Source organism: Equus przewalskii, chromosome 26, assembly GCF_037783145.1.
Source record: "Equus przewalskii isolate Varuska chromosome 26, EquPr2, whole genome shotgun sequence".
In the NCBI taxonomy this organism is placed as follows: Eukaryota; Metazoa; Chordata; class Mammalia; order Perissodactyla; family Equidae; genus Equus; species Equus przewalskii.
In genome coordinates, this window is record NC_091856.1 from 15,366,080 (window position 1) to 15,390,929 (window position 24,850).

The 24,850-nt window shown below is 43.4% G+C and overlaps 2 protein-coding genes across 2 annotated transcripts; one reads left to right on the forward strand and one right to left on the reverse strand.

Annotated features, from left to right (window-relative positions):
• Positions 1 to 4,389: 4,389 nt before the first annotated feature.
• Positions 4,390 to 19,229, reverse strand: TXN (thioredoxin). Its single transcript, XM_008513605.2, has 5 exons — positions 19,090 to 19,229; positions 14,056 to 14,160; positions 13,568 to 13,627; positions 5,350 to 5,415; positions 4,390 to 4,604 (listed from the first exon to the last, which is right to left on the reverse strand). Exons 1-5 carry the CDS (start codon positions 19,111 to 19,113, stop codon positions 4,542 to 4,544), a joined length of 318 nt encoding a protein of 105 aa, XP_008511827.1. The 5' UTR covers positions 19,114 to 19,229; the 3' UTR covers positions 4,390 to 4,541.
• Positions 16,447 to 24,194, forward strand: LOC139079574 (uncharacterized). The gene is made up of 2 exons (XM_070594989.1): positions 16,447 to 16,544; positions 17,491 to 24,194. The coding sequence occupies exon 2, from the start codon at positions 18,778 to 18,780 to the stop codon at positions 19,609 to 19,611; it is 834 nt and encodes a 277-aa protein (XP_070451090.1). The 5' UTR covers positions 16,447 to 16,544; positions 17,491 to 18,777; the 3' UTR covers positions 19,612 to 24,194.
• The last annotated feature ends 656 nt before the right edge of the window (positions 24,195 to 24,850 follow it).

Here is a 24,850-nt window from a genome sequence, read left to right on the forward strand (position 1 = left end):
GTATGTTCCCTCTATATTCGTTTTGAGAGTTTTTATTATAAATGGATGTTGAATTTCGTCAGATGCTTTTTTTGCATCTATTGAGATGATCATATGATTTTTATTTTTCACTTTATCATATTGATTTGCAGATGTTGAACCACTCTTGCATCCCTGGAATAAATCCCACCTGATCATAGTTTATGATCCTTCCAATGTATTGTTGAGTTCAGTTTGCTCATATTTTGTTGAGGATTTTTGCATCTCTATTCATCAGGGATATTGGCCTGTAATTTTCTTCTCTTGTGGTGTTCTTGTCTGGTTTTGGTATCAGGGTAACGCTGGTCTTGTAAAGCACTCTTGGAAGCATTCCCTCCTCTTCTATTTTTTGGGAGAGTTTGAGAAGGACTGGTATTATTTCTTCTTTGGATGTTTGGTAGAATTCACCAGTGAAGCCATCTGGTCTTGGACTTTTGTTTGTTGGGAGGTTTTTGATTACTGATTCAATCTCCTTACTAGTAATCTGTCTGTTCAGATTTTCTTTCTTTTCATGATTCAGTCTTGGAAGGTTCGTATGTTTCTAGGAATTTGTCCATTTCTTCTAGGTTGTCTAATTTGTTGGTGTATAATTGTTCTTAGTAGTCTCTCATGATCCTTTGTATTTCTGTGCTATCAGTTGTAACATCTCCTCTTCTATTTCTGATTTTGAGTCCTCTGTTTTTTTTCCCCTCTTTGTTCATCTAGCTAAGTTTGCCAACATTTTCAAAGAATCAGCTCTTGGTTTCACTGATCCTTTCTATTCTCTTTTCAGTCTCTATTTCATTTCTGTTCTAATCGGTTATTTCCTTCCTTCTACTACTAACTTTGGGCTTTGTTGTTCTTTTTCTACTTTCTTGAAGTGTAAACTTGTTTTTAAGATCTTTGTTTCTCAAGGTAGACATTTATTGCTATGAACTTGCCTCTTACAAGGGAATGCTTTTGCTGCATCACATAAGTTTTGGTATGTTGTATTTCTATTTTAATTTGTCTCAAAGTATTTTTTGATTTCTCTTCTGATTTCTTCATCGATTCATTGGTTGTTCAGTAGCGTGTTGTTTAATCTCCATAAACATATTTGTGAATTTTCCAGTTTTCCTCTTGTATTTGATTTCTAGTTTCATACCATGTAGTCAGAAAAGATGCTTGATATGATTTCGATCTTCTTAAGTCTTGTTTTCTGGCTAACATATGATCTATCCCGGAGAATGTTCCATGTGCCCCTGAGAAGAATGCACGTTCTGTTGCTTTGGGATGTAATGTTCTGTATATATCTATTAGGTCTATCTGATCTTATGTGTTGTTTAAGGTTGATTTTTCCTTATTGATTTTTCTGTCAGGATGATCTATCCATTGATGTAAGTGGGGTATTAAAATCCCCTACTATTATTATGTTGCTATTTCTCCTTTTAAGTCTTATATTTGCTCTATATATTTAGGAGCTTATGCACGCATCCTTATTCCACTGGTTATGGTGGAGGAAATGACTTTACTTCTATCCAACGTGTCTCTCTCTTTGTGCTCTGAATCACATTCTCTCTTGATTAAACAAATTCTCTTTTTCAAGTATCCTTTTTCCTGCAAAATCAGTCTCTACCTCTGTATCATTTCCATTTGCATGCTAGCAAACCCACCGTCTTACACATAAAATGCCTATTAACCCCATCTCTCAGCTCTACTTGAGAGGAAAATTTCTCATGAATTCTACAGACCCTGCTTCCCTTTCTTCACATTCTATTCACTTTTTAAAAAATATTTTTAATTTGTAAGTACTGCATGAATATATTCCTTTTATGAAACATCCAGATATTTACAGATAAAACTAAAACCATTAATGTCTACGTATCCCCCTCTCCAGAAGTCACTGCTGTGATTAACTAGAAATGTCTCCTTGGAGATCTTTTCCTGTTAATTTACATGCAGATTTACCTACAGATAGCTAGCATGTTTTGTGTTTTATACAAATGGAACCATACTGTTATGTATTGTTAATATTGTTCTGCAACTTTTTTTTTTACTCAGTGACTGAGATTTTCCTATTTCAGTATTAATAGCTCCTTATTCTGTATTACCTAGAAAGAATTTCATATTGAATTTAACCATTCCTCTATTGATGGAGATCCAATTTTGTGCTGCTATAAACAATGCTCCAACAATTATCCTTGGACATTTCTCTCCAAAAACAAATGTTATTTCCTTTAGGATAGCTATGAAAAGCGTGATTTCTGGGTCATTTCTGATCACTCTTCAGTTCTCACCAATCTCACTTCCATCCCTATTCTCTCTATAGGAATTTCTTGTCATAATCATCACCTTCATTTTGTTTTCCTGTCATCTTCCTTAGTCTCTCAATAGCATTTGATAGCTCTCCTCTTTGCTTTTGGGATAAAATCCTTCTCTGATTTTCCTCCTTCCCCTCTGTCCTCCCTTCTGTCTCCTTTGTTGGTTCCTACTTTACTAGTCTCTAAAAATTGGGAGTTCATCAGGCTATTTTGAGTCCTCTTCACTCTTGATTATCTTCCTGGGTGATCTCACACATTCCTGAGCCATCTACATGACAATGTTTTCCAAATTCCCATCCCAGTCCAGACCTGATCTGTACCCAACAGCCTGCATATCTTCATTTGAATGCACACCACCAAAGGATCTATCTTAACATGTCCAGAGAGGACCTGACCTGCTTCTTTCAATCCTCATCTCACTCACTACATGGCACCCCAATCACCCAGTTGCTCAAGCCAAAAACCTGGGATATACTCTAGAATCCTACTCCCAGAAGTCTTTGGATTGTCTTCATACACACCTTGTTTCTCTCTACCACTTCCCTGCCATCCCCCAACACAGCTAATCCTTATCTCTGGCCTAGGTGCGTGTAAAAGCCTAACTGGTCTTCCAGTTCATTGCTTCCTCCAAACCATTTTCCATAATGCTGCCAAAATGAACTCTGAAGATCAGAGCCCATTAATCTTCAGCTTACCCTTCAATTGCTTCCCTTTGCACCTAGAAGGCGGCCTTGGATGACCGGGCCCTGCTACTCTAGCTGGCTTTATTTCATGCTTCTCTGATGGTCTTTCTCGACTCAGGGCCTTTATGCACACCATTCTCTCTACTGAAAAGCAGATTCCCTAGCTCTTTGCTGGTCGGAGTCCTTTTCAACATCAGGTCTCAGCTTAGTCACCTCACAGAACCCCACCCCAACCAGTCCATCAAAGCAGGTCCCCCTAGTCTCAATTATTGTGTCCCTTTGTTTGTTTCGGCCTTGTAGAATATACCATAGTCTATTATTCATTAGTTTGCCTCCCCTTCTAGATGTAAGCTCTATGAGGAGAAGAGTGTCTTATTCACAGGTATATTCCTAGCCTAATACAGTGCCTGGAACATATTCAATTAGTATTTTCACAGGTCATCTAAGTTCAGCACCCTAATTTTAGATGAAGAAAAAAACCTAGGGAAGGGCCCATCATTTTACCAGTTACTCAGATTGTTACACTGAGAAGCAGTGTAGTATTTGAGAGCACGTACTCAGGCTCCAGCTCCCTTTGTTTGAATCTCAGATCCTCCACTGACTGGCGTGACACTGGGGAAATTACTTAACCTCTCTGCCTGTTTCCTCCCTGGGAAACAGGGATTACAGCACTAACTTCACAAGATTGTTGCAAAGATTGAATTAATATAAGGATCACGCAAGGCATATGATTAATTCTATGGTTTTCATTATCATACAAATTAAAAACTTTCTTCAAGCATTCGTCTAGCCCTTTGCTGTGTCTAGAACACAAACACTTAATGTTCTTTGAATGAAATAACTGGTAACTTCTACACCCTTTACCACTCAGGTTGAAACTTCTATCTGGCCTATAAATCAGTTCCTCAGCAACTTTGAGGGAATCAAAATTCCCATGGTAATATTTCTTGGAACTCCCTTGTGAGCCGACCACGAAGAATTCCCAATTGATACAATAGGACTCAGTCACCATTAGCAAAATTAGCAGCTCACTATGACCTTTGGGACAGGAATCTCAAACTAGAGATAGAGAATTCCTTCATGGGTGGACATCAATTTTGGTGATGCTGATCGATCATTCAGACAGCACAGGGGCTTTTCCTGCTAGAACAGAATACTATTTATTTTCTCTGTTCATAAGGGTCAAAAAATAACAGAATTTTAACATACTACTCTATTATCTGCACTGCTCCCAACAAGATTTTTTTCTAGAAATACACTAAGGTAGTAATAGTAGGAAAAAGTCTTAATCAACAGCCTATGAGGTTACTAAAAACTGATCAAGAATATACGAAAATAATTAGGACATTAAATATTATCTAATGGCCACTTTTCATTTATTTTGAAAGCTATTCAAAGATACCAGACAGTTTTAAAAAGGGTAGAATTAATATTTTATTGTCACTTATAATCAGACGGCAGGTGGGTATATAGTCTTCATACTTGATCTTTCCTTTTTGTAAATAAAAAAAATTACAAGTTTTAAACAACTGATGGCTGGTCATGTTTTCAGAAAACACGATTAGATTAATCCCTTAATGGTGGCTTCAAGTTTTTCCTTATTAGCTCCAGAAAACTCATCCACCTGTTAAGAGAACGTTGAATTGACATTAGATGTAGCATAGTGTCCCAATTTTGTGCCTAAGATATGATCACAGAATGGGAAAGAAATGGGAGGAGGGGAAGGGAAGTATAATCTTAATTTAAAATTAACATCCTTGGGGGCCAGCCCCATGGCTGAGTGGTTAAAGTTCTCCACGCTTCTCTTCAGTGGCCCTGGTTCATGGGTTCGGATCCCCGGTGGGGATCCACTCCACTCATCAGCCATGCTGTGGAGGCATCCCACGTACAAAGTAGAGGAAGACTGGTACAGATGTTAGCTCAGGGCTAGTCTTTCTCTAGCAAAAAACAGAGGAGTATTGGAAACGGATGTTAGCTCTGGGCCAGTCTTCCTCACACACACAAAAATTAACATCCCTGGGTAACACAGCTCTTTTAAGTTAAAAATAAAAAATAAAAACTAAGAAGAAAAATCCTCAAAGTCTCAAAAGACTCAAATACAATTTTTTTTTACAGAAATACCTCTTAATAAAGACAAATGCACTTCATGATAGAAATACGAAGCACCAGTCACAGAGATTTTAGTGACCAGTTCCAGCAAAGATCAATTTTCACATAGATGTCACATTATGTACTTAAATCAATGAAGAATGACCTATTTAAATAGTCTTAAAAACACACAATGGGGGCATGCTTCCCACCGAGAAGGACTAAGTCCATTCAGTTTCTTCCTTTACGACATGTTTTCTTTCAAGGTCAGATGTACCTACCTTTTGCCCCTTTTTAAAAAACTGGAAGGTTGGCATGCATTTGACTTCACACTCTGCAGCAACATCCTGAGGGAGGGGGTGCAGGAGGAGAGGATGAGAACAAGACTGTGAATGCTGAGGTTTGACAGAAGTAACCCAAACCAGCATCTTTTTCCTGTTACATACCCACATCTCAGCATTAGGACTTTTTTTTTTTTTTTGCATATGAAAATCAATATAAGGACTATAACAGCAGCACAAAAGCCAATTTGGTTATATTCTCAATTACAATTCTTAACGTGTTTGCTCCTCTATGAGGGGCACCCACAAGCAGCATGCTGCCAGCATCAGATACTATACATACAGTGACTCAATAAGTTGGGTAATCAATTCTATCTCAGCTATTTCAAGTATCATAAAGGAGCAATAAAAAATTCTGCTGTAACCGCATTCAGGATTTTAATCTTAACTATTCCTCAGAATTAGCACCTCTTGTCTTTCCTCACGGTTTTTCCAATTTTCTTAAGGGAGTGATCAGAGAAGATGATCATAAAGGCTCCAGTCCATTGTTAGCAAGAAAAATTTATTTCCAAGAGAATTGTTCAAGAACAGAGTCACAGTAATCTAAAGGGACAGCTCCATACCGGTTTTTCTGTCTATTTTTAATTAAAAATTCACTTGGAGGTTCTCAAATCTGGCTGCATATCGGAATCACCTGAAGGGAACCACAAATTCCACACACCTTGCCTCCCCCCTTTAAATCAGTATAAAGCGGGACTCCTGGCTTGGAGGAAAATGGATAAACTTTTAACATTGCTAAGTGGGCTAGCTGGTGCACATTTTCTCTTCTCCTAGATGTGGCTCTTATCCAACGATTTTTCTGCAGCTCAAAGGTCATGGCAGTCTCAAGCGTTTTTCAGTCTCATTACAGGAAGATGAAGTGAGAGGGCAACACCACACTCGCAACACGTTGTTCACACGGGGTTCGGAGGGAAACGCCATGAATACGGTTTGGTTCAGACGAGAGTTTCAGGTGAAGAGGTCCAATAAGGATTGAAAATGTCAGCTTGGCGTTCAAATAAGGAGGACAGGAAGGAAAGGCAGAACCTCGCAGCGCCTAAGAAGCAAAAGCTGGGAAGGACAGCAACTGAGGAGGCAGAACTCTGAGAACCAGAACTCGGAAACCAGAGGCTTCACGGGAAAGGAAGGTCAGCTATAAACACCGTGGTGGTTTCTAGTTTGTGATTCGGGAGCAAGGGGGACAGGAATTAAAAATGCAGTGGCCTCCAGGAGATGGTACACACCGGCCTAACTTCACCTCTTCCTCTGAGACTGCAAAGAAAAGCATGACTTTACATCCTCAGGAATTTGCGTGCGGACTGTTGCGAGCTTGGGCAGGAAGCGTGGTGGGCACTACTATTGAAGACTTCTTTCCAGAGAACCTTTACTCTGTCTTTAAATGCACCAGGACAGTAACGGCTGGAATAAAAACGCCTAATACTGAATGCCTACTATGCTGCAAACACTGAACATTCGCTGAAAGCAAGAGTTACAGGGAATTACCAAGAAATGTGAGAAGACTATCAAAATGAAGATGACAAAGTTTTAACTGCACCAGTTTACTACTCCAGTGGCTCCCTTGTAGTATGAGCATCCAGGATGGAAAATCTGGGTGAAGAGTTGACAGCAAGACTACGAACTGCACATGTCAAAGGTCCTGGACGAATTGTGGATGAGCAATCAGGAAGTCTAGAAGACGGCAAGTTAGAAGGAGGGAGGGACTAGTTTAGCTAAAAGGTTAATAAAAACTGGTAGTCTATGGGGCTGACTCTGGTCCAGATATGAAAAAGAGAGGAAGACTGGCAATTGATGTTAGCTCAGGGCAAATCTTTCCCAGAAAAAAACCAAAAAATCAAAAACCCTCTGAATTGGTTTACCCACTAGCAGATATCTCTTGAACTTGAATATCTGGGGACACCGGGCTTACCCCTCATGGCACTGGAGAGCAGGTGTCTACTACAATCCCCACCCTCTCTACGTGGCACCTGTAAGCCACCAGCTGGATACCATCTTTCATGTACGCAGGTGGCAGAAGCCTCAAGAGGAGGGTGTTGGTTTTGTTTTTACATCCACGGTGGGAGGGCAGTGGTCCAGGAAGAATGAGCACCCTCTCCCCCGCTTCTAATCATAGAACCAGGCTGGAACGGAGCTGCACGGCATGTGAAGGCACGCAAGACATCAGGACCTGGACACTATCACAACTTTCAGACAGGAAAAGCCACTCCCAAAGCTTTATCAGCAGAAAATAAACGGTCCCAATCAATAAAGTCGTAGTTTAGTCAGTGTTTTCAGATTCTGGATGCCTTACACCTCACTGAGCCAGAGGTCAGCATTCCTGCATTGATACAACTGCTTAACTTACAATAAAATCATAAAAAAACTGGAAAAAAGATAAAGGCTCACAAAGAAGTGGTGTCAAAGCTTTGAGAGAGATTCCTGGTGTGTTTTAAATGATGTTCATGCATTTTATTTTAAATTGCAGTCAGGTCTTTAAACGGTAAGTTTTTAGTTTAAGCATTCAGCATTGTCACTTTCCTTGGGTGTGAAAGTGATTTTTAAAGGTGACACAGGATTTCGTACTGTAATCCCCCATCCTGGGCTTTTAGGTTATTTCCAACTTATGTCCATCCTTATGAATTAAGTTCCCAGACACATCCCCAGGGCAAAAAGCTTAACGTGGAATTGCTGGGTTTAAGAAGATCATTTTCATTTTTAATTAATTTCTATAAGTATAACCCACATTCAATGCTTTCCTTTATAAAACCCATGTTAGATGCAATGAAACACACATAGACACTAGGTGTAATGCACATACAATGGACTTTTCCCCATGAAAACGTACACAGTCATTTTTTATGGTCCAATAGCATTCCTTTATGGCTGCATCATCATTTTAACTAATCCACTAGTCAATATGTAGGAGGCTTTGATTTTTGCCTAACGTAAACACTCTAATCTTCTATATAAATATCTCTACTTCCTGGTTCAATTCCCATCGCCTGAAGTAGAATTGCTGAGAGAAAGAGCATGCTCAATTTAAAGGCTCTAGATATATACTATTAAACTACCTTCTAAGGAATGTGTGTCAGTTTATCAGTATTCATCACGATTTCTGCCACCCAGGTTAAGACTTTTCATGTAATCAAATCATCCATCAGCTCTTCCCTACCCATTTCATTAAATGCATGGGCTTTCTTCAATTTAGCATCAAACAGACTTTAGTTCTGTGACTGAACTTTTCCAGGCCCATGTCCTCAATGGCAAAGGAGAGAAACAGTTCAATTCTTAAGACTACAAGAGACAAGGTGTTTCATGCGCTTGACGGTGTCTATCATTTCAGTACTTTTGAGGATTTTGATGTTTAAATTTCTACTAGATTTTACTTGGGAATAAAGGTAGAGTTGCTACATTTTAACCCCAAATGGTTAATCATTAACACCCGGTTCAACAGACCTGGTTCTGTTTTTTGGACTTTCTCTTCTAGTCCACGGATCAACCTACCTAACTCTGTTTAGGCGACCAGCCTCTTTTAACTAGTGCAACTAACATACTTTATTTTTATGGGGCTTGTCCTTTCCCATCCTCCACAATTTCATCCCCCCAATTATTATTTTTAAATACTTTCCAGGATTTTCCTGACTATATTATTTCAGAATATCATGATCAATTTCCCAAAAATGTCAGTTTGAGTTAGACAATTTTGGGAGTACTGACATTTTAACAAAACTGAGTCAATATCTAGGAACACAATATACCCATCTATTAAAATTTTTTATGGAACTTGGTAAAGTTTAGTAGTTCCTCAACTAACATTTGATCGTTACTGTCTAAAGTTAATGTCTTTTTTGTTTTGTTTTGTTTTTGAGGAAGATTAGCCCTGAGCTAACCACTGCCAACCCTCCTCTTTTTGCTGAGGAAGACTGGCCCTGAGCTAACATCCATGCCCATCTTCCTCTACTTTATATGTGGGACACCTGCCACAGCATGGCTTGCCAAGTGCTGCTGTGTCCACACCCAGGATCCGAACCAGCGAACCCTGAGCCGCCGAAGCGGAATCTGCGCACTTAACCGCTGAGCCACTGGGCAGGCTCCTAAAGCTAATGTCTTAGTTTTCTTTTGTTTTCTACTTCTTGTTCGACAGACTAGTTGCCTATTCGTGTAGTGATCTGAAAGGTATGCATACTTCAAAATTTAATTACTTCTGAGGTTTTAAAAACATTCATAAGGCTAGCTCAAGCCCTAATGACATCCTCACTTCCTGGTTTTTTTTTATAATCTAGAATTTAAAAAAACTTACATACAGTAAAATTGACTTGGGGGAGGACATGCAAGTTCTCCCAGTTTTGACAAATGCATAGTCATGTCACAACCACCACACAATAAGGATACAGAACTGTTCCCCAGTCCCTTGAAATGTCCTTCAGCAGCTCCTTTGAAGTCAAACCCTCCCCTACCCCACCCCCCGGGAACCACTGATCTGGTCACCATCCCTGTAGTTTTGCCCATTTGCAGATTTTTATTAGTTTTTATTGGTAAGAGTAACAAGACCACATTTACCTTATTAGTTTCATTGGTTTCTAGCTTAGCCCTCCATAGAGCTGAGACAACTTTCAACTTGCTTTAGTCACTTCTGTTAATTCATTCCTGGCTGTGCTAATTAAAATGGAAACACATGGCATTCTGAAAGGCTGCAAAACAATCAGGTCAAAATTACTCGGTTTCTTATTTTAATTTACAAAATAAGTACCATGCCCTGTAGAGAGTTGGGAGTAGAGTCTCAGTCTTTCATTTTCAAAAGAGCTGGTACTCATACTTTTCTATGAATTCAAAATTATTTTGTGTGTGTGGGCCAAGCCCGTGGCCGAGTGGTTAAAGTTCCACACGTTCTGCTTCGGCGGCCTTGGTTTGCAGGTTCGGATCCTGGGCGCAGACCTACTCCACTCATCGGCCATGCTGCGGAGGCATCCCACATATAAAGCAGGGGAAGGCTGGCACAGATGTTTGTTAGCTCAGGGCTAATCTTCCCCAAGGAAAAAACAGAGGAAGATTAGGGGCTGGCATAGTGGTTAAGTTTGTGCTCTCCACTTCAGCAGCCTGGGTTTGCAGGTTCAAATCCCAGGCATGGACCCACACACTGCATATTAAGCCATGCTGTGGCAGCGTCCCACACACAAAACAGAAGAAGATTGGCACAGATGTTAGCTCAGGGTGAATCTTCCTCACCCAAAAAAAAAAAAAAAAATTTGTGTACCACATATTATGTCCATGCCTCCTAACTGTCCATTTAAATCTATTACACCTAAAACAATTTTTTCCAAATGTTTAGTGATCCTTCTACTAAAACCGTATGCTGTTCGCCCCAAAGACATTATAAATGTAAAGTACCCTGGGCCTGAAGTTCAAGGTCAGCAATTATCTGCATAAAAAACTTAAACTAATTCAGTCATTAAACATTCCATCTATTTAATAATGACCTAATATTCAGAAATTGATGCAATCTTTATCCCTTATCTGCATTCTTTTAGAGTTGAAATGAGGTGACGGTTTTACCTAGAGTTCCAAAGCAACCAGAAGATCCACTCATGTCATTTGTAAATTCCTCGGGGAAAAATAACTCCTAGTTGTTCAATGAACCTGCTTTTTGTGTAAATTTCCTGCCTTGCTAATTCTGCTGAATGGCCAGGTGAGTAGGAGCTGACAGAGACTACTGCTACGTGTATGTGGTGACCAAAGGGTGCTGGAATGAGTTCAACTTTTAACTCTGCAACAGATCAATAAGGCTAGATAGTATAATAATACTCATTAGAGATATCCAAAGGAAAAAACTGCATGGTGCTCCATCCTTAGAATATGGAGGCAAAGTGAAAGGCCTCCAATTTGTGAGAGAGTCACTCCAAGGTTTGGAATTTGCAGGGTGATCATGAGTAGGCCACCCAGACATTACGGAGGAGCCCTGCCACACAGAAGTCCTTGACTGCTCTGCATACCTACTTCCCAAAGGGTTTGGACTGAGGCAGAAAGAGCACCTGTCCTCGGTCCAGCATGGTCCAGGGTCAAACCCACAGGCTCTGTCTCGGCTGACCTACTTCTCCTTGCATGCTGCAGTCCCATTATTTGTTCAGTGGAGGTGCTAATAAAAAGTGTCCTTGTAGTTACTGTGGGGATCACCTGACCTAATGCACACACAGAGCTTACCGCGGCATCTAGCACGTTATTACTTTCAGATAAAATCTATTCAGTTGCTATGACAGGGTCAGTACCAGATGGAAGTTTCTCTAGTCCCTTCCAGGTGACATTTTCACCTGGTTAAGGTGACCATATAGGAAAAACAAGAGTGTAAGTTAGGTTATAAGAGGGAGCAAGGCTTTTGTTCACAAACACATGCTATCTACTCTCACTTCTTTGTTTAAAACTCTGGGACACATCAGAACAGTAACTTAACAACCATACAACGTTCACTGATTCCGGACCTACTACATGCAGGCAGGTATGCTAGGTGAAGGGAAAACAAAAGTGAATCTAACAGGGTCCCTGACCCCAAGAAATTGACAGGGACTAATGGTAAAGGACAGACACAGAGAGATCATTATAGTAATAGCTAATATCACTGAGTACTTATCACGTGCCAGGCTCTTCGCAGGTATTATCTCATTTAATCCTGATAGCTGGTTTATGATGTTGGATTAACACTGCCTTTTTACAGAGGATCAAAGTGAGGCAGAGAAAAGATAAATAACCAAGCCTGCCCAGCTAAGGAGGCGCAGCTGGGAAATAAGCAGGCAGTCCAGGTACAGGATCCTCCCCATTCTATTACCACAAATGCAAGAGGACAAGCGGGGCAGAGGACATGATGGGGACACGGAAATGGAAACTAACCTAGTCTGGGGCATAAAAGGGGTAACTGGGATTCTGGAGAAGACGTGAAGCTGATGACTAGGAGTTCGTCAAGGAGGAAAGGAAATGAGATGCCAGGTAGAGAAGACAGTGCCAGCAAAGGCAGGAGTGTGGAATCAGAAAATGTGCCGAGAATAAGCAATGTGATGCTGGCAGGTCCTCACAGGTTTAGAAAGTACTGCCATAAACCTTTTAAAACTAACCTTTCAGTACCTTTCTTAAACATTCCATGTTTGCTCACTGAATAAGCAACCTTGGGAGGCTGAAGGGGCAGGGATTAAGATCTGGACAGAGAGAAGAACCAAGGGAGATGAGCCTAAAGCAGAAGTCACTGAGACAGGATGAGAACCAGGTGCAGCGCATCAGACCCTAACCCCCTCCGGCCCCGCTGGGGCTAACGAGGAAATGCCCACACAGCTGTAAAGAGCCCCTGGGTGACCCATCTTGCTCAGGCCCTCCCAGTTCAGGGGGCTGTGTGAGAGCGAGGCCACGTGCTGGGCACCGGACCTGCACCCCCAGCACAGAGCCTCCTCTCAAGTGTGTGCGTAAGAGCATCAGCTGGGAAGGCAGACCACCTCATTTGATATCCTGGCTCTGCCACTTCCTAACTGTAACTCCACGGCAACCTCTCCGTCTTTCAGTTTTCTCCTCTGTAAAATGAGGATGATGCCGGCACCAAGGCTGAAATGAATCGAGACTTGTAAAGGACCCACAACAGTGCCAGCACATATAGCGCTAAACAAGCATTTGTTAAATCAAACCAACCCTGGAATGTCCCCCAGATTACCCTCTCGGCTCTCTACCAGGAACCCTGGTGTGTGTTCTTTAAAACAAATGGGTTTTCTAATTGACTAAAATCAACCAAGGCACTTGTGAATATACTTCCTTGTGTCATTAATTCACAACCTTAAAAGGAGTCCTCCAATTTGCTGACACCACCAACTCTGTCGATTGACTTATCACAGCCAAATCTAACTTCTACTTATTGAGCACCTCAGAATGTTAGGTAGAATTATGTAGTATTTCAGAGAGATCGGTGACTGGGAAGGGACAGAAGCCACAACCGTCTGTCGTCATGCTTTCTTTAGGATGTGAGGGCTATAGCCCTGATATCTAGGATTAAGCCCATAGTTGGCACAACTACCTGTTCTTCCAAAATAGAACTTTTTGGCTAGGGTTGTGGTTCTAGTAGTATTTGACATGTTTATGAAAACAAGCACTGTGCGATGCAGAGGGAAAGGCCAGGGTGCAAGCTTGGTTGTGTTCTTAACTTCCAGCCACGTACCTGACAGTCATCCACGTCTACTTCAAGGAACACCACATTGGAGTACTTTTCAGAGAGGGACTGGAAAATTTAAAAGGAAAAATCCACCAAGATTTAGAACTGGGTAACAGCAATCAACACACTCAAGCTTCTTAAATGGAAACTTAAAGTATAGACTAACTAAAGATCCAAAAATTTAGACCAAGGATCAGGGAAGCATAAAGGACATCAGTTTTCTCTGAATCGAATTTTTTCTAATACAAAATAATTTGCTACATCAACTTTTGAGGCCTAAATTTCAAATAGGGCCCATGTTTGGCTGGAAGACAACCAAATTAACTTCAAAAGTGGTCTTCAATGGGCTACCTGTGTAAAACTAAATTAAGTTGTTATACTATTACTTTTAGACCAAAGATCTAACAAAAGACCCCCAAAGCTTTTGAACTGTCCTCCTTTCCTAGCTTTGTGACCACAAATCTCATACAAAGGAGAAGTTGTTTAATACTCACATGAAAGAAAGGCTTGATCATTTTGCAAGGCCCACACCACGTGGCTGAGAAGTCAACGACTACGAGCTTTTCTCCTGCACTGTTCAAGGCCTCCTGAAAAGCAGACTAAGAAGGGAGAAAGGAAAGTGTAAGGTAAATGGCTTCATTTCCAAAAGCCCTGGTTAAACCTGATAAAATGTGACACAAAGCACGAATTGGAGGTCCTGCTTTCAGGACCTAATTTTTAGTAAAAAAACCAAATCAGAACAAACTGTTGGAAGAAATCCTACAGAGTGTTGTAGTGTTACTTGATAAGATGCAACAAGTATAATGTATATAGTGTATCGACATTCGTGTCTTCACGAATTTTATAAAATATTGTTCATTAATCTATAGCCAAACTAAGCAAACAAAAGAAAATAGACATTTGTATTAAAAATGTTTCCACATCAAATCTAGGTATATTTATGGTCAACATTCACTAAATGCTTATCGACTGATCAAAGGGGCCACTTCCATTGCAGCCACCAAGGCAGAGAACTCTGCAACGAAGACACCACAAGTTAGCTTTCTTTTTAAAAAGAGCTAACGCTTTTTTGATTAAACTATTTTCTATGGTAGAACACGCCAAAAGCTCAAAAAAATATCAAGGAAAATAACCTCCCCAAACCCTCACACTCAGACAATCACTGTTGACATTAAGCATATTTCCTTGTATTCTTTGCAATGGAGTTCCCAGAGTCAAGATCATACTGTTTATCTTTGATTTCTGCCCTTTATCTCCAAACTCTGCCCTCATTGTGGACCAAACCAAAGATAGTTTTAGTTCCTGATGAAGGGAATTTCCTTAGATGTTATTTTGCATAAGCAGTGCATGTTAAATACAATTCCACCAGCAGAAATGATCAAGAAATCCCTTCCCACCAACCTCCCTGAATAATTAACTCACGGTCTTGACACTGTAACCTAGGAACCCAACCTTCTAGTTAACAAGAGACTTGTTTTTACCCACAATTAGTCAGTCAGTGCTGATCAAAAGCGGAGCAATGAAGAGAAATCAAAACATAAAAACATGTGACTGAAATCTAGGTTTCTTCTGGGGGAAAAATGCTGGTCACGTTGGCTTAATTGAAACGAACATTCCCCTCCCTTGAACGCTAAGAACCCTATCAGATCTGGTCCAGTAAAGAAGGAAAGTAAATAAAACATCATTAAAAAAAAATCTAAAGTGAATTCCTCTGAAGTACAGTTCCTTCTCTCAATTTCTGATTTCCACCTTATTTTTGGGGGGAAACAATTCCCAAGTGGTGTTCCTGATAACGGTTAAGTCATGATGGCACTAACTCCCATCCCACCTTTGGATGTGGGGAGATGTGTCGGGGTGCGGGTGGGGGTGCTAAGCCACAGACAGTAAGCTACAAGGAGAGAAGTTATTATTTACAAATCATTTGTAAAATTACCGGTTTTCCAGCTGAATTTCACTCACAGCCTTCCCTAACACGATTTTTTTTAGGTCAAACCAGCCACTCTTCACTGCAAGGTCCAGGTAAGACAGGAAAAAAGTCAAGGAATGACAACATCTGGTCAGATCAACACATCTGTTTGCGAACACGGTTGGCCTTCCCTAAGTACTTGCAGGGATTACTTTCAAAACAGAAGCTATTTCAAACACCCTCAAGGGGTCCCCAAAACAATTCTGAATCAAAGTCAAGCAAAACGACCTAATATTCTGAAAAGAGACAGGCAACAATAACTTTTGGCTTAACTGAACATGAGTTACAGAGCCAGGTGTGTGTCGACGTCACGACAAATTCTCTTCTCCTGATACTTAAAGTTTGCCTAAAACAGACATCAGTTTAAAAATGATTCAAGATTATCTAACTAAGAAAAAAAACCACAATTTTTAGCTCCTGGAAACTAACAATGAGGATTAATAAAGGTACCCATCATGGACACAAATATTCTGAACACAGAACACTATAACTGGGGTAGATAAGAGCAGAAACTAGCATCTCTTTTCCTAAACATACCCATTCCAAAGGTAATTAGTTAGAAGAGTGGACGTAAAGCATTTAGTAAAATGCCTGTGTGTAGAAGATAGTTCAATAAACGGCAGCTGCCATTCTTGGGGGAAAAAAAAACCGGGTGTTGATTTCTTTCTCATCACATTTATGATCCATTATCCCACTCATGTCTGAAATAGATCCCAGTGGCTCTGAACTACCAACACAGCGCCTCTGAGTTATCTCAGATGGCCAGTGGCACCAATTTAGTCCACCAGGATGAAACTCTAAGGTGCATCCAATATTTACAAGTAATGTTCAAATTCGTTTAATTTTGATTAATGACTCTGGATCATAATTTTGAAGATCAACTGATTATCAGGGCCCTTGGGCCCCAGACTGTAGTGCCTTTTTTTTTTTTTTTTAAAGATTTTTTATTATTTCCTTTTTCTCCCCAAAGCCCCCCGGTACATAGTTGTATATTCTTCGTTGTGGGTTCTTCTAGTTGTGGTATGTGGGACGCTGCCTCAGCGTGGTCTGATGAGCAGTGCCATGTCCGCGCCCAGGATTCGAACCAACGAAACACTGGGCCGCCTGCAGCGGAGCGTGCGAACTTAACCACTCGGCCACGGGGCCAGCCCCTGTAGTGCCTTTTTGAGTAATGAATTTCCTGTCACCCTTGCACATCTTCTCACTGATGAGGGGAAGAGCATGTCATATTTCTGACAACTAAAACAGGGAAGGGCTGAAAGGCGTGTTCCAGGAATCAATCCATTTTCTGTTTGTCCTGTATGGATTCGGAGACAACTAATACAGGCCACTCAAAGGTCTGCTTACTCCTTCAGTGGGTTCTCACCGGTTAGGTTACACTGATGAGGCTGGCAGACGCTGGGGAACAAGCCCTCCCCACACAGACATTTGTCACTCACTAGGCATTGAATCAAAGTACGTAGAAGAAAACCCAATATTAAGGATCTCTCTTTTCAACAAATGACAGGGTTGCTAATTTTAATATAAAAGCTCACACAAAAAAAAGAAGCTCCCAATAGGAAAAATCGATAAGGACATGCAGATTAACAGACTACAATTAGCCAATCAACATGTCGGGGGAGAAAAGTTCAGTCACAATCACTCAAAGCTACTCAGATTACAGCGAGATAATTTTTCTTACTAATGATTTGGCCAAAGTTATGGGGGAAAAGTCAGCGTTGATGGCGTGCAGTGAAATGAGAATTCTCCTGTTTCTCGCCGCATCTACAAGCCTTAAAAAGGTCACATCCCTTGGGGCTGGCCCCGTGGCCAAGTTCGCGCGCTCCCGCTGCAGGCCGCCCAGTGTTTCGTTGGTTCGAATCCTGGGCGCGGACATGGCACTGCTCATCAAACCACGCTGAGGCAGCGTCCCACATGCCACAACTAGAAGGACCCACAAGGAAGAATACACAACTATGTACAGGGGGCTTTGGGGAGAAAAAGGGAAAAAAAAAAATTTTATTAAAAACAAAGGTCACATCCCTTGACCCAACCACCATACTCCAGACCCCAACCTGAGGAACAGCATGAACTCTGTACAAAGGTTGTGAACAAAATATTCACTGAATCATGGAAAACTGCCTAAACATCCAGCAAGGTGTTCAGATACTGAAATGATTACAAAAGCTTCTAATTACATGGAAAGTGTTCCGGCTAAATTAGACGGAAAAGAAAAAAAGCTCAGACACAAAACAGGACACATAAAATAATCTCAATTACTCTGGTTGCTTCTAGGAAATAGATCTCTCTTTCCAAATGTTCTACAATGATCATGTATGTTTCCTGATTACAAAAGTAACAAAAAGATAAGGGATCATTACAGAGAAACTTCTGTTTCCCGAAGCCCATCCCAGCAGCTAACAGGTCGGGGCACTGACGGCAGGGGAGGACCCGCCTTTCCCCTGCTTTACTGGGGTGGGAGGTAGCGCAGGGTAAACGCTTTGGAGAGGTCTCTCACTGTTCCAACATCAATGGTCTCCTACTTTCCTTTCTCTGGGTTTAACAAACATTTGAGTGGCTACAGTATACCAGACACAATGTTAGGCTCTGGGTTTTCCAGGCAGGAGGGTATCAGCCTGGCCACGACTTTCCAATATGGGAACACTTTTTGCCTTGGACATTCCTAAAAGGACAGAACCACCATCTGGGTACCCGGAGGCCAACGAGCACACAGACGGGCGCGGCTGCTCCCAGGGGAACTTCTGGCTTCTGCAAATCCCACTGACTGAGGGTGAATCACACATGGGTAGAGCAGCGGAGTCCCCTGGGCCCAGCCTTGGGGACTGAGTCATTCCAAAGCCGGCACTGCCGGAAACACGCCCAGCGCCGCAGGAGGAGGAGTCCCAAGGGCTCGACGCGCACCTCACTTCCTAGCCGCCACCTGGGCCCCTGGGGCCGGACTCCTACTTTCGAGCAGGGTCTCCAGCGCGGGACCGCCCCCTCTGCGCGGATACAACACCCGTTATCTCAGCGGCCCGGCAGCGATGAAGGCAGCCGGGAGTCTCCGGCCTAGACCCGCTCCCAAGGGAGCTCACTCCACCCAGCGCGGGTGGATCACGCCGCTCACCCAGGAGGGAGTGGCGGCCAGCAACCCCGTGCTTTCTCCAAGGGGCCCTCCATCTCCTGGCCCGGACCCGTATCGGGATACAGATGGGGCTAAGGGGGGCCTCCCTCCATCCCCTCACTCCATCAGGGTTTCCTGGACCAGGGGATGCAGAACGCGCAGCGGGGAGACACCCGGGCGCTCCCCGCGCGAGTGCATCCCCCGGGCGCACTGGGCGCAGGCAGCGCTGGGCACCCTGACTCCGCCCTCCAGGAGGCCCTCGTCTCTCTCCGCGCTTCCTCCAGGGCATGCTCGACCGCCTCGGGCGCACCCAGGCCCGGGCTTCTCGCAGTCCCAGGCCGAGCCGCTGCGTCCCCTTCGCCCAGGGATGCGGACGGGCGGCCTGCCCACCTCCGGCCCATCGCCTTCCCCAGCGACGGAGGGTGCACGGCGCGCCCGGCCTTCCCCGGGAGCGCGTACCTTGCTCTCGATCTGCTTCACCATTTTGGCTGCTGGAGTCTGACGAGCGACCGTAAACAGCGATGGAAGCGGATCCAAAGAGTCGGACGGAGCTTGGAGCGCGCGCAGCCCTCCTTCTCTTTATACAACAGGGGCGGGGCGGGCGGGCGCGCGCGGCGTGCGTGTGGCGGGGGCGCGCCCGCTCTAGCCTCCTGCGCCCGCCAAGACTCCGCGGCCAGGCCCCGCCTCCCGCAGCCGCGGAGCCGCCGGATGGGGACGGGACCACGGTCGGGGGCGGGGCTGTCGCCGGCGCGGGGCGGAGCTCCAGGGGACCCCCCCACCCAGACCCCCGGCGCCACCTTCCCGCACCCGAGCTGGGAGTGGGTAGTGGTGGGGGCCATCGAGCGGGTTAAAGGGCGCGTGCACAGTGCACCGCCAGGGGAGGCGGGGAGGCGACGGCGACGGCCACACTCAGAGCCACAGGGTCACCTGGACAGGGGTCAGCCAGGCCTTAAGGGTAAGGATCGAGAAGGTGCCGCCTAAGCCGGGCGGGATTCCTCGAGAAGGCCCGCCACGCCCCTGCCCTCCATTCCCGGGAACCCCACAAAGTGCTGAGTAACGCAGACCAGGAAGTAAGTCTCTCTGCGTGTGCTCCCTGCCTCCTTTCCCAAATTGCCCGCGCCCATTCTGTTCTCGTCGCTCCTTCCCGTTCTTTCGCTTTCACCGATGAAGCTGAAGCTGCTGCCTCAGCGTGACACAGCAGTTTAGTGCCGTAGAGGTGGTCCGGCACCTGGCTGGGCCCCTGAGGACCGCACAGCCGCGTGCGGGCTGTGAGTGTGGCCAGAGTGACGCCGTCGAGACCCTAAGCAGGTCCTGACCGCCGGTGCCTCAGTTTTCCTTTCTGTAAAATGGGCCTCATGATGCTCTGTAACTCGTGGTGGTGTTGTTTGAGGATTAAAGTGCTTGTAAAGTGACTAGGACAGTGCTTGGCCCATAGTAAGCACTCAATAAATAGTTATCATGATAGCTGTTGTGAGTACTAATTAGGCTTGCTTGGTGTCATGGAGGCCATGTTGAGCTTGGCGACTGTATATTTCTAATGGAATCAGTGCACACATTTGTGTGAGTTTTTTCTACCAGTGGTAAACCTGGAACAGAGAAGTGGGCCGTTCGTGTTGATACAGGGCTGCGTTTGGCGGACTGGGTCAGGCAGGACTGGGGATAGCGGAAGGTGAGTGTGGTAGCTGGCACTGTGAAGCCAGGCGGGCCTGTCAGCAGCTGGAGGCGGAGATGGAGAAGCTGTTGGGCTGGAGAGAGGAGTGAGAGCCGGAAGGCTGGAAAGGAGGGATGATGTTGGGGTGGGAGGATTCAAGCATGAATTTTCAGAGTGGAGGGGCTTGGATGAAGCCACATCTAAGTGTGATTGGCTGGCCCGGTCTAATTGCTCCCTGGCCTTCCCCCAGGGCCCCTGGCTTCCTTCTCCCTGCTCTTTCAAACAGAGAGGAAGGAAGAAAACCAGAGGTTTTGAACCTATTGTGCAAAGTTTCCAGAGTGGTGAGGAGCACAGGGCCATGGGTAAGATATAGACAAGGGACACATTCTAAGGACAGTCCTAGACAGAGGAGTTTGGACTGGCCTGAATGCAGCAACTTTCCCACAGACAGTAAGGACTACTGGGGCAGTGAAGAGGCCTTATGGGGTCCCAGGAGCAGAATATATAACCTGCTTTTCTGCTGCTGTGTCTTCAGCCAACTTATATCCCAGCTTCTGGGCCTATTAGTTGGTACATTTACATGGGAGGTGACATTAAATAATTGAGCTCTAGGAAGGGGAGGAACAGATCTCTAATGGCCATCCAAACCACCCTCAGCTGACTTCTCTCCAAGGACCTTCCAAATGACCAGTGACTCAGTTGGAGGAGGTCCTGACTCCCTCCCACCTTCGCAGGACCAGAGTAGAGTAGAGATGGGGGATGCTACAATTCGAGGGAACTGGGAGGCAAGAGTGTATGTTAGGAGCCCAGATTCTGCGATTAGATTCCCTTGTCCTCACCCCAACTCTATAACTTAGTAGCTGGGTAACTCTGAAGTCTAAATAGCCTTTCTGTGCTTCAACTTCCTCATCTATAAAATGTGGATTATATGCTATTATAAGAGTTGAGTGAGCTAAGATATATGTAGAGTGCTTAGAACCATGCCTGATATGCAGTATAAACTATGATGACAGGCTATTAAATGAGATGGTGAGGTCCCTCTGGAATGATGGCAGAGGTAGAAGAGACTGTAAAACCAGTGTCGAAGTCCTAAGTAAGTGAAGTAATCAGGAACTTAATAAAGATCAGTGAGCTCTATAACATGAGTCTCAAAGGAAAAGCATTTTTCTTCCTCAAAGTGTGAAAGCAAAGTGGGCTAGACCTGGCCCTACCTAAAGAGGAAGGTCCCCTGCCTACAGGGACAGAAATTTGAGTCCTTAGGATTTCAATTGTGGCAAGGAGGTGACGTTCTGTGAGGAGAGTGAGGTGCGGGGGAATTGTCAGGGACAACCCAGTGAGGGAAGATCCGTGTATGAAGAGAGCTAAGGGTGAGAGGAGGAGAGAAAGGGTGACGTACAGGCCTTCATTTGGGGGGTTGGTTCTGTGTATTCGAATGCTCAATTGGAAGGAAAAATTTCAGCTCAAACTGACTTAAACTGGAAAGAGAATTGGTAAATCTTATTATCAGGAACTCCAGCGGTCTAAAGATGTCACAGAGGCACCATCTCTCAATAGTTTCATTCTCAGTGGGTTCTCCACCTTATGTAAGACTAGCCTAGGCAGCTCCAGGCTTAGTTCTTACCAGGTTAGTATCCCAAACGGAAGAGCATTGCTCTGCCTTGTTCTAGTAAATGTCCCAGAGGCTGACCTTCATTGACTTGAGTTGGGTGGGGGGAGGCCTCAGCCTTGCTTGAATCATTTTGACCAGGAGTAAGGAAAATCCAGGGGGTTACCAGAGAAGGGGGAAATGGATGCTGGATAGGCAAAAGTGATATTTCCATGTCATCAAGAATAGCAGAAACAAGTAGTGTGGATGATGAACTTGCTTCAGGTTTCTGGGTCAGCTCAGTCTGAGCCTCCATGGGGGACTGGAAAACTAGGTTTGCTGTCTTTGTTCAAATTTGAAGAAAAGGCAGCTCCAGGGCTTCTGAAGCAAGCTTTTCTCAGATCACAGATTTCTGTAGGTGTGGCCCTTGACCACCTCATTCAACATAGCAAGGGGTGCCAATGATACTGCAGACTCCTGGACCACACCCAGAGAGGCATGGAATCACAGTCTTTTGAGGTAGATCCCTGGATCTATATTTTAGAGAAGCATCCCAGGTGATGAAGTATACTAAGATTTGATAGACTGCCCTGAGATCTTCAGAGGGAGGCCAGCATTAGTTAAGCTTGAAGACTGTGTCAAGCAAGAGAGTAGAGATGAGGACACAAAAGAGAAAACAGTGAGTGATATCAAATTGGGAAGCTCAAAATACCATGGTAAAGAAGGTGGTTGAAGGAAAAGGAAGAAACATACATGTACAGAATAATCATTAAGTGCAAGGCCTGGAGCTGGGGGTGTGGCATCATTCTTCTCAACATCCCCTAGGACATAGATATTATCCTTCTCATTTCGCAGAGAAGGAAATCGAGGTTCAAAGAGGTCACATGGTCACACTAAATGCACAGCGCCTCTTCTACTCTTCTCATGAAGGGGAGGAAGTGCCAGCACAGTTTTCAAGCCAGCCCGTCCACCTATCTTGGACACCCTTCCTTTCATCAGTGAAAAATATCTAACATTCCTTATGCTAATTTACAAACTCTAACTAGAAGGATATTTGAATAGTTTGCAGAAACTCCCTCTGGAACATCAGTTCCTATTTGGGGATTTTCAAATGCTCATTCAAACCCCCCAAAAGTGGACACCTGATTAGGGTACTTCACATGTTAACTGTTTAGATTTTAGGAGTGAATATACATATAAATATCACATTTTTAATGCTGCGTATTCTAATGTAAATTTCAAACAGTATAACCACCCATGTGAATCACCTACCCTACACACCACTGCTCTTTACATCCCCTAATCTGTTGCAATCATCCCCAGCCCTGCCCTCTCACACCCTTGGCTGTTCACCCTGCTGGGACCAGTTGGACCCAGCAAGTCCCACTGCATTCTTAACCTCTTCTCAGATGTTTCTTTTGCATTCACTGAAACTTCTGCTCTTCTCAAGTGCAGGCTCCATTATAAGTCAGGGCCAGGAGGTCAGGTAAATGCTTCTCATTGCTGCTTCCAGGTTCTTTCTCCTTCTTCAAAAATCTCATGGCTATCTCTGTAAAAAAAAAGAAAGAGACTTACCCTTACCTCACACCATACAACAAAATCACTCAAAATTTACTATGTGACTTCTAAAAGAAGATGTTGGAGATAATCTTTGCAACCTTGAGGTAGGCAAATATTTCTTTGGCAGGACACAGAAATCCCTGACTATAAAAAAAGAGTTGGTAAGTTTGACCTCATTAAAATTAAAAACCTCTGCTCTTTGAAAAACATTGTTTACAAGAATGTGAAAAGGCAAGTCACAGACTGGAAGAAAATACACATATGCATATACAGTACGTATACCTAACAAAGGATTTATACCCAGAATGTATTGTGGGGGACTGGAGTTGGCCACCCCAATATATGTCTCTTTGGCATGAGGATTATTTTGGGCTGGTTATTTTTAAAAACTGCAGACAGGAAAGAAACTCTGAAAAGTAGAATTTACTTAGCCTTTGTTAAGAGACGTTTACACTTGTAAAGGAAATCTCCATCTGTAAAGGTGTCTCTCTCTCTGTACCAGGAAGAAGGAAGGATGACCTTATCTCTAGAAACTCTCATCAATGTGGAAGGCAAGGAGTCAAGCCTGCATAATAACCTGATTCTTGTTTACTGTGCTTGTCTGGTAATCTCCCATAACTGACTCTCCCCACCCCCAACATCCTCCTTTGTCTTTAGCTGTGGGTGGTATTTAAGATAAGAACTTCTGCCATTTTGGGTAGTTGCTCAGTTTGCCTGAGCCTCTCCAATGTATACATGATATAAAGCTTTGTTTAATTCTCTCTGTTATTCTGTCTCATGTGAATTTAATTCGTTTTCTGGCCAGAAGGACCCAGAGCAGGTAGAGGAAATGTCTTCCTCCCCTACAATGTAAAAAACTCTTACTACTCAATAAGACAAACAACTGGTAAAAACATAGCAATAGACTTGAATACATACTTCTCAAGATATATGAGTCACCCATAAGCACATGAACAGATGATGCTAAACTTTATTTGTCATCAGGGAAATTCCAGTTAAAACCACAATGAGATACCACTTTGCACCCACTAGACTGATAAAATTTAAAAGAACTGATAATACCAAATGTTGGTGAGATTGTGAATTAACTGAAACTAACTTCCATACACTGCTGGTAAGAGTGTAAAATGGTACAACCACTTTGGAAAACAATTTGGTAGGTTTTTTAAAATTATTTTTCAATGAAGTTATACATTTACCATATGACCCAGTAATTCCACTTCTAGGTATTTACCCAAAAGAAATTTAAAAACATATCCACACGAAGACTTGCATATGAATGTTCATAGCAGCTTTATTTGTAATAGCCCCAAACTAGACCCAAATGTTCATCAGCAGGTGAAATACTACTCCAGTCATGTCTTGCTTAACAATGGGGTTATGTTCTGAGAAATGTGTTGTTATGCAAACATCACAGAGTGTAC

Bases quoted from the DNA above. Each gene is read 5' to 3' on its own strand.
- LOC139079574 (XM_070594989.1), top strand. From the start codon at position 18,778: ATGCAGAACGCGCAGCGGGGAGACACCCGGGCGCTCCCCGCGCGAGTG.
- TXN (XM_008513605.2), bottom strand. From the start codon at position 19,113: ATGGTGAAGCAGATCGAGAGCAAG. The intron at 14,161-19,089 runs GTACGCGCTCCC...CTCCCTTCTTAG, and splicing joins TGAAGCAGATCGAGAGCAAG to TCTGCTTTTCAGGAGGCCTT. The intron at 5,416-13,567 runs GTACGTGGCTGG...CCCCTCCCTCAG, and splicing joins TAGACGTGGATGACTGTCAG to GATGTTGCTGCAGAGTGTGA.